The 9924-nt window shown below is 38.2% G+C and overlaps 1 protein-coding gene and 1 long non-coding RNA gene across 2 annotated transcripts; both read left to right on the top strand.

The window, feature by feature from the left end:
- The first annotated feature begins 400 nt into the window (after positions 1-400).
- On the top strand, positions 401-4495 carry LOC103406084 (LRR receptor kinase SERK2). Its single transcript, XM_008345105.4, has 4 exons — positions 401-1482; positions 2171-2431; positions 2527-3411; positions 3610-4495. The coding sequence occupies exons 1-4, from the start codon at positions 1062-1064 to the stop codon at positions 4086-4088; spliced, it is 2046 nt and encodes a 681-aa protein (XP_008343327.1). The 5' UTR covers positions 401-1061; the 3' UTR covers positions 4089-4495.
- Positions 4496-7137: 2642 nt separating this feature from the next.
- LOC139190479 (uncharacterized) lies at positions 7138-9709 on the top strand. The gene is made up of 2 exons (XR_011574713.1): positions 7138-7346; positions 9200-9709. It is a non-coding gene; the product is annotated as an uncharacterized lncRNA (long non-coding RNA).
- The last annotated feature ends 215 nt before the right edge of the window (positions 9710-9924 follow it).

Here is a 9924-nt window from a genome sequence, read left to right as displayed (position 1 = left end):
TTATAGTTTGCTTGTTCTTGTAGTTTGGAGTGTTATTGTCACAAGAGTGGAATGTCGTATTTGAAGACACACGTCGGAAGACCATGAGTATCCTGAAGTTTGACAACCCTAGTCTCAACCAAGTTACATTTCTCTACAATTCTCTCATTTCTTAGATAAACAAGAAGGGAAAAGATGTTTGGTAATCGACAATCGACACTTAATTTTTACATCAAATTTTTATGATAATGAATCCCGAAAACAACATTGAAATACTTGAACAAAATGTGTTAATAAGACCAATACTGTAGGACATTATGAACAAAATTGCAGGACCCATAAATTCAAAATTCAAAGGGGAGGGTCCCATAGTTTTCATATACTTTCGCTTCCAAATGAACCATATAAAGTATAAGCCACTCAAATCTGCATGCAGCGAGCAAATCATTCTCACACCTAAGCACTGTAACTGCAGGGAGTGTGTGACAGTGCGACTCTGTTTTCACCTGCAGAGTCCACTCATCTCCTTCTCAAACCAAACCTCACTCTCCGTCTCCATTCAAAAAAACAAAGGAAAGAAAATTAAAAAACCAACAATCATCTCACTCTCGCCTCGAAGTTCTAAATCGCACATTTCCCACACACACGTTCATAACAAAATTAAGAAAGTCCCACCTTTTCCCACCCATTTTCTCTCATTTTCCCACTAACCAAACAGCATATGTTTATCTTGTCAGTCATTATGCAGAGCCTAAACCACCCATTTCACTTCAAATCCTCAAAAACCCAGCAAAACCCAGATGCCAAAAACTGAAAAAGTTCCAAAATTCCCCACCCTCCAAACAGAAAGAGAGAAATCCCGACATTTTCCAACCCATTTTCTCTCATTTTCCTCTAACCAAACACACCCTGTTATCTTCCCAGACAATATGCAAAGCCTAAACCACCCATTCCACTACAAATACTCAAAAACACAGCAAACCCCAGAAACCAAAAACTAAAAAAATCCAAAATTTCCCACGCACCCACCAAGATTCCCACACTTTCCCTCTCATTTGCTCACACTTCCCCACTAACCAAACATGCATTGTTTCCCTCTATCCGTTCTCCTCGTCCTCCTTCTCCTCCCCCCCTCTCTCTCCTCGCTCACCGAGCTCCCTGCTCTCATGGCAATGAAGGCTTCGCTGGACCCACAAAACCAGTTCTTGACGTCATGGACGCCGCACGCCGACCCCTGCGGCGGCGCTTTCGAAGGGGTGGCTTGCAACGAGCAGGGCCGTGTGACCAACATCTCTCTGCAGGGGAAGGGCCTGTGGGGCCAGATTCCCCCGACCGTTGGCGGCCTCAAGAGCCTCACTGGCCTCTATCTTCACTTCAATGCTTTGAGTGGGAAAATCCCGAAGCAGCTTGCTGGTTTGAACCAGCTCGCTGATTTGTACCTCAACGTGAACAATCTTTCTGGTGCAATTCCTCGTGAGATTGGTAAAATGCCCAATTTGCAAGGTGGGTATTTTTATATTTTGTTATAAATTTGCATTTTTGTGCTTGTTTGAGATTGAATGTTCACATTTTTGTTTTGACGAGCGATATTCTAAACCACTCTGATTTACGAGGAGGGGGATTTGAAATTGGCCACGCTTTTTGATAAATGCATAAAGAGGCAGTCAAAGCTTTCTGCTTTGCATCTCATGTGGTGAAAAGTGGGTGCATTAAAAGCTTTTGCTCATTGAATTATTGCATAAGGATTTCTGGGTCTTTTTTGAATTCTGAAATGTAGAGGTTGAAGCGGGTGCATTGATCAATTTGATCTGGTTCCTCATTTACCAAGTCACCCTATGATTTGATATGGAATGCTCTCCAATGGTTTAGTCAACTCCAAAATGTCGAAGACCGTTTGGTATTTGATGCGAATGTCCCTTGTTCAAATCCCCGTTTCTAGTTCGCTATTGATCTTAGTATTTTCCAACATATTTATTTGTAGTTTGATACCGAAAAGAGAATCTACAAAAAGAGCTTTTTTTTTTTTTTTTTGAGATCTCTTTGAATAAACGAATTGCTTTGTCCAATGAATCATTTGGTATTCAAGAATGCTTCTTTAGTTTTATTAGCATGCAACTCTCAGGGTTATTGTCAGAACTTGGGGATTAAACATATTACTCCGACCTGAGTTCTCTTTGTTTGGACTTTGCAGTTTTGCAGTTGTGTTACAACAAGTTGACTGGGGGGATACCTACACAATTAGGGCAGCTTAAAAGGCTTAGTGTTCTTGCTGTGCAATCCAATCAGTTAACTGGGGCAATTCCTGCAAGTTTGGGCGAGTTGGGGACGCTAACAAGGTTAGACTTGAGCTTTAATAGCTTATTTGGTCCTATTCCAGCAAGATTAGCCGATGCTCCTATGCTAGAAGTCCTTGACGTTCGAACCAATATTCTCTCAGGAAATGTACCTCCAGGTAATATGGTGCTACACTTCTGCTTTGCTTTCTTCCTCATTTTTCTCTGTACGAATTTTAATTTGACCCTTCTGCATTTTCGGATGAAAATGCAGCTCTAAAGAGACTTAACGAAGGATTCCTATACGAAAACAACCCGAGCTTATGTGGGGTTGGGTTTTCTGGCTTAGAATTGTGCACAGCTACTAATACTCGGAACCCAAACATACCACAACCATTTGAACCTAGTAACCTTTCGGCAAAAGATCCAGACTCATCTACTGCAAAAGAAATCCCCAAGTCAGCAAATATCCATTCCAATTGTAGCCAAACCCGCTGTTCAGAGGCATCAAAATCCCCACAAATTGGTATAATCTTTGGGGTGATTGGAGTTATTGTTGCATTAACTGTATCTGGGCTCTTCTTGTTCTTCTGGTGTCGTCGACAAAAGCAGAAGATTGGGAGTACTTTTGACTCTTCTGATAGCAGGCTTAGTACTGACCAGGCAAAGGAAGTTTACAAGAAGAGCGTGTCTCCTCTTATCAATCTGGAGTATTCTAACGGGTGGGATCCGTTGGCTAAAGGTGGCAGTGGGTACTCTCAAGAAGTTCTTGAGAGTTTTATGATTAATTTAGAAGAAGTGGAGCGTGCAACTCAAAGCTTTTCTGAAGTCAATCTTTTGCGGAAGAGCAATTTTTCTGCCATCTACAAGGGTATCCTAAGAGACGGTTCGGTTGTTGCTATAAACTGCATTAGCAAGACTAGTTGTAAGCCCGACGAAGCTGAGTTTTTGAAGGGAATGAAGATATTGACATCATTAAAACATGAGAATCTTGTTAGGTTGAGAGGCTTTTGCTGCTCAAAAGGCAGGGGAGAGTGGTTTCTTATCTATGACTTTATCCCAAATGATAGTCTGTTACAGTATCTCGACATTAAGGATGGGAGTGGGGAGGTTCTTGAATGGTCAACCAGAGTATCTATAATCAATGGGATCGCTAAAGGTCAGTGCATATCTTGCTCACTAAAGTAATTATCATTGTTATTTTTCGATTTTGCTTTTTCATTTATCTTATACTTCGGAGACACCAAAACTCCTTACCGTGCAATTTACTTGGTGTATGCTGAAATTTGACATGATATTATTCCCTTCTAATACTTGAGGTGTATTACTAAATATTTAACATGTTTTCTGGAAGCAGGTATTGGATATTTGCATGGAAACGTGGGCAATAAACCTGCTATTGTTCACCAGACCATGTCAGCTGAGAAGGTGCTTATTGATTCCCACTACAACCCCTTACTCTCAGATTCGGGCTTGCACAAACTCCTCGCAGATGATATCGTCTTCTCAATGCTCAAAGCCAGTGCTGCCATGGGGTACCTGGCTCCCGAGTACACAACCACTGGACGCTCCACTGCGAAGAGTGACATTTATGCGTTTGGTATGATTGTATTTCAAATCCTTTCTGGAAAACATAAAATCACCCAGGTGGCTCGCCAAGGTGCTGAGGCTGGCAGATTTGAAGATTTTATGGATGCAAACCTCGAGGGAAATTTTTCAGAATCAGAGGCAAGTAAACTTGGCAGACTTGCTCTTCTTTGCATGCACGAGTCTCCCATTTACAGGCCATCAATGGAAAATGTGGTGAAAGAGCTAAGCGAGTTTATTTGCGTGTGATTAATACGGAGTTGCCACAATTTTCAAATGACTAGAGAGGATTAGAGGAGTCAATTAAGTTATTAACTGCTGACTGGAACTGGAGTTGTGTTCTTCTTACCATCGCGTCGGATTCTTGATGACTGAAGTTGTCGTGAACGGCTTGTACGTATTATATGTGCTGGTTTTGTTGTAATGTGTGACAGATGGTCATAAGTGATTTTGATGGGAGAATGCATCATTTGATCATCTGCCTTTGTTGATCTTGAAGCCTTGCAAGGAGGCATGTTGCTTGAATTAGCAAATTAAGGTTATTTGTAATTTTCATGTGTAGCATTTGGAAGATGTTGTGTTGCAATGTCATTAGCTTGAACTTGTCAAAACTAATTTCTGTAAACCCCTTAAATAAACATGTTGCTTAGATGTTAGTTTTTTTTATTTCTTTGATAAACTGCTTAGATGTTAGTTATGCCAATTGGTCGAGGCAGTGTGCTGCTCCTTTAGAGATATGTTTGAATCCTTCTCATGGATTATAATATTCTAGAGTAGAATACCGCCTTGTTAAAATTTAACAAGTTGCAATCCGACTTTAGGGGGAGCAGCTTACAGTTACATGACACTGATATCACGGTGTCAATGTATTTGTCATGAAAGTTGTTCTCCAACATGTGAAATGGAAATATAATAATGCATGTAAAACAGGGAAATAGGCTGACCGACGAATCAGGGTCTTTGTCATGAAAGTTGTTCTCCAACATGTGAAATGGAAATATAATAATGCATGTAAAACAGGGAAATAGGCTGACCGACGAATCAGGGTCTAACAGGATGCGATTAATTTTGTGATCGTAAATCTCCCTGTTGGGACGATTGTGTTCAGTTGTTTTTAGCATGTAATGCATTTAAAACAGAGAAATAGGCTGGTGTAGCATGCCATATTATACCATCTCTAATGGAAAGTGTTAAAGGTTTAAAAGCTAAAAAATAGTTTGATTTGTCCAAAAACTCATCTCCAACCGATGGCTAGGCTATAATTTTGTGGAGCTCATCAGGTCATTATTTGGCCGAAAAGGTATTAGGCTGGCCAAATGTAACCACCATCTTTTAGCCCTTTTTTTTGTTGGAGAGGATATATGAGTATAATTTGACATTTTTCATTTTAAATTTTTTTTTTTTTTTGTTTTTTTGTTTTTTTTGCAGAGCTATAATTTTAAACGGGTTATGTTTGTTGGAGACGGCCAAATGTATGAGACTGATATACATACACATAGGTTCAAATCTATGAGACTGAGATACACACACATAGGTCCCAATCTGCTTTTGCTAAAAAGTGCTTGTGAGTGCTTCTTGTCGTTTTTGCCTATGTACGTGGTTTTTGTTTTATTGCTTATCATTTTCTTCCAACTTTATGGAAAAGATAGAAAGAAATGAATATTGAAATGGCTGGTTCTCCAGTCTACCCGAGTGAGGGAATCTTCGGGTTCGGCTTATTTTTGTTTAAAGACGAAACATTTGTGGTATTTTCACGTTTAACGTTAAAAATATTTATATTTTAAAAAAGCACTTATGATATTATTTATTTACAACATTTTTTTGTTATTTTAGTTAAAACTCAAAGTTCTCAAACCCTTTTCATTAGTTTTTCTAAAAAAAAAATGCCAACATGTCTATAACAGCTTAGGCAACATCACATTCTGATCAAAGCCCAATGCTATGACACATATGTTCAGCATTTAGCCAAATTGTTTAGAGTAATGGGCGCATTCCTCTATATGAGCGGTTAGATTGTTCTTTGAGGAATGCTAAAATTAGAGGTTCGTACTGGTGTGGATGACGATTAATCGTGAGTCGTTAATGTATGTGAGTCTCACCAACAATTGACTAAGCCGATTTAGAACCCTGCCCCCGAACGAAATCCATAATGACATTATTGTGTTAATAAGAAATCTTCTAATTGAGAATCAAACCATGAAGTTCCTCAGAAGGAACTACGTCAGATCCCAACCAAACAGCAGAGTCACATTCGATACCAACTGGATTTGCAAATTAGGGTGTTGTAACTGACTAGCTTTTAGTCCAATGTTTTGCAAATTGTATATGACCAGCTTAATTTCGTAACTGTGTCGCATATAGTGGCAAATTCAGGAATTGGATCTTGGGGGTCCTAATGATAAAGTACAAGTTTTTTAGATAGAAATAAAGCGCTAAGTGAGCAAAAAAAAAAATTTTAGTTTATTCATTGAGGTAATTTGTTGAACACTTAGTGAACCTATTGTCGTCACGTCAAACCACATTGCGCACATGTCAATAAATATCGACATATGTCGAAGAAATCTAATGAGTGATATCGAAAGAAATTGTCAAGTGTTGTCGACACAATCTGTCAAGATATGCCTAGCAGACATTACATTAAACACTTGGTAGGCATAAAAGGGACCCATACAAACATTTGAAGGGTCCTCGAAAGACCTTCAAATGTATATTTTCCGAATACCGAATGATCCTAGGACCACCTTGGTCCCAATGTACATCCACCTCTGGTTGCATATGCTTGGTTCATTTTATGCGAATTGGAGTTGCAAATAAGGATTTTAAAGAGACCCATGGTCGAATTTTTCCTTCCATGTTATCAAACAAATTATAAGACCATCTCCGATGTAGAAGTTTAAAAGAAATTGATCAAATGGCCTAATTTAAATCTTACGCCTAAGGATAACCTCTTAAATTGTTTCATGCGTGTTTGATGTGTATAGGAAGATGTTGATGTGTGGTTAGATTGTGTTCGAGAGGGTTTCGTTGGGCAATCTTTCATACTTTGTTGATTACTTTTAACTAAGTTTAAATGTTCACAAAAATTATATTAACACAATCTATACGAATATTACTTCGAAATATGTTAATGAAAAAATAGCATTGTTACAGTCCTAAATTAGTTAAAAGTGTGATTGTGTAAATCTTTATAGGATTGTATAGTATCTTTTACATAGTTTCCTAGTTGCAATGTATTATTTGAAGTGTTGAAAGACAAGAATTTTTCATTCCTTACTACTATAAATAAAAGTACAGTAAGGTGAGATAATACACACCATAGAATTCACCAATCCTTTCTTCTCTCTCTTGTCGCCGGCCTCCCTCTCCCTCTTTATAATCCCTCAGCAAAATAGGCCCATAACACAAGTTAACAACACCCTCCCGCTGTTGCACTAGGGAACTAAAGATTTGAAGGAGGTTCTTCTACAATTGGCATTCAAAGGCTTTCTTCGTTTTCATCCAATCCAGGTTCTTCTAAAAATGGAATCGATATTTTATAACCCCTGCTAGCATGGAAACATTCACTATGATGCATAAACCCCCAATTTATCTATGCTTTATATATTGCCTATTACTGCATTTATCGTTCTAAAATATATATCTTGTTCATGCATATGCAACATTATGTTGATTTTGCATACGCATATTATGTTTTATTATGCTATAATGCTATGTTGAATTTTGTGAGTACAAAGAAAAACAAAAAATAGAAGCAAAAACTTGGAATTTTAAAACCTTGAAGATGCACCCCGTCGAGCTGAGCCTTCAACTCCAGCTCCTAGAACAACGTCGCTTTGGTTTTGCTTTGTAGCGCAAAATTTTTGGGCCTATCTCTTGGCTTCTTGCAGCCTATGGCTGCTTGCTAGGCTCCTTCCTCGACCCACTACCTTGCCTTGCTAGGATGCCTCTTTATTTCGGAGGTAGATTCTCTGCCCTCCCATTTCTCGTGCCCTTCTATTTGTGTAGTCATGGTTAAATCACGTTAATATTTTATATTATTATTCATTTTTATCTTATTATCTTTATAAATAAAATAATATAAAATTTTGACGTGGCTTAACCGTGACCACACAAAACAGGAGGGCACGGAAAGAATCTACCCCCTTTTATTTCATGTAGCCTGCAGTTGCTGTTGTTAGGTAGAGATGACAATTCAAATTGTTAAACCAGATAACTGTGAATAACTGTCCGAATGGAACATATTTGAGGATGGAAGTTTAGTTATATTGCGGATATGGGGAAAAACCAAAAATATTATTTGGTTTTGGTTTCAGATATAGTTATAGGAGTCTCTAATCCATATCCATCCTCGAATCCGACCCAAATATTACACATTATATATAATATATAATATATATATATATATATATATAGTATTGTATAATATATATGTACATTCACATAACCCATTACCTTGAGAATTACAAAAAGTTGCATTTTGTGAGAAAGTTAAAAGGTTTTGAATCAAAACCAATGAGAATTCAATCGTGCTTATGGGAGATCAAACATAAGCCAATATCATCAATGTATTTATTATATTATAATATGTCAGTTGAACCAATATATTTTTGGTATTGATGAAGATTGATATAACCGTTAACCGATGGGGAAACTGCTACCGAGTGTGTATGGTTATTGATAATCCCCGATGGTTAATTTGCGATCATGAATTTGGTTAATTTCGTGGTAATAGGAATGGGTATAGCATTTCCATTCCTAAACTGAACTGTTGCCATCCCTATTGTTGGGCGTTTTGTCTGCCCAACCCACCCCAGCTCACACTGGGTTATCCAGTTTGCACCCAGCTTTTGCTGGGCTGTTGCTTTTCTCGGTCTAAGCCAATTTTGGGCCTCTTTTTGTTTCACAACCCGCATCCAACTTTTTTGGGTGCCCATGGACACGCCCAATTTTTGGCCTTTTGCATTTGTTTGGCCTGTAGCCATCCATACCAATATGACCCCAATGTTTATATTTTCTTGCTTTCACGACCGACTCCTATTTGGTTCTTGGCCTATTGAATTAATTTAGTGATCAATAGTCCATTAATTTGAAAACAAATTTTTGGCCTACAATCCACTTTTCTAAATTAAAGATTCAATATTTTTTTATTTTTTTAATTTGAACTTTTAACATCCTTTTGTAGTTTCGAATTTAGAGTATTTGAAACCAATATTTTCATACAAAACATACACCCATGAAACCTGAAGTTTTTCAAGTAAACTAAACCAAAACATGTCTATATGACCCAAATGTTCTAGTTTATGTTTATGTATATTTACTTTTCCATAAGACTAACTACAATTTTGTTCCCTCCATTGCAGTGGCATTTTAAACTTCAACAAATTTGACTTGACCGCTCTGGAAGTATCCAGCAGAAACTACATGAAGTGGGTTCAAGATATGAAGCTCCATCTCACTGCCAAAACTCTCAGAGCCACCATTGAAGAGGCTACGGAGGAACCAGTTGGCGAAGCTAACAAAATAACCGCCATGATCTTCATCCGAATATAAAAGCATGATGTACTGCAGATCAAATACCTCACTAAAAAGGATCCACGCACTCTCGAGCTCACTCTGGCAGAACGCTTCGATCATCAGAAATATATTTTCTTACCTGAAGCAAGGCACGATTGGCAACACTTACGCTTCTAAAACTTTAAGTCTGTGTAAGATTACTTCGGAAATTTGTCGAATTGGATCACTTCTCAAGTGCTGTAATAAGGACTTGACTAAATAAGATCTCTTGGAGAATACCTATTCAACTTTTCATACCACAAATATTGTCCTATAGCAACAATAAAGCACATATAAATTCACTAAGTTTTCGGATTTGATCTCTGTCTTACTACTTCCTCAAATGAAAAACCAATTTTGATGCGGAATTATCAAGCTATACTTATTGGCTCGAATGTGCTCTTAAAGCGCATGCCACCACTTTCGAGGCCACAAGGGGCACAAGAAGTGTCATGGCCATGGAAAAAGGTTTAATCCTCAATCGCATGCGCAAGGTCAACAAAGTCGAGGCCCACCCAAGGGAGGGAATCTG

This window comes from Malus domestica, chromosome 02, assembly GCF_042453785.1.
Source record: "Malus domestica chromosome 02, GDT2T_hap1".
NCBI lineage: Eukaryota > Viridiplantae > Streptophyta > Magnoliopsida > Rosales > Rosaceae > Malus > Malus domestica.
The sequence above is the reverse complement of the archived record's forward strand: the minus strand, read 5'-3'. Positions and strand labels throughout refer to the sequence as shown.

What these genes read in the sequence shown, in the direction of transcription:
- LOC103406084 (XM_008345105.4), top strand. Translation starts at nt 1,062, where the DNA reads ATGCATTGTTTCCCTCTATCCGTTCTCCTCGTCCTCCTTCTCCTCCCC. An exon ending in TAAAATGCCCAATTTGCAAG is followed by an intron (nt 1,483 to 2,170) that starts GTGGGTATTTTT and finishes TGGACTTTGCAG; the next exon opens with TTTTGCAGTTGTGTTACAAC. An exon ending in AATCAATGGGATCGCTAAAG is followed by an intron (nt 3,412 to 3,609) that starts GTCAGTGCATAT and finishes TTCTGGAAGCAG; the next exon opens with GTATTGGATATTTGCATGGA.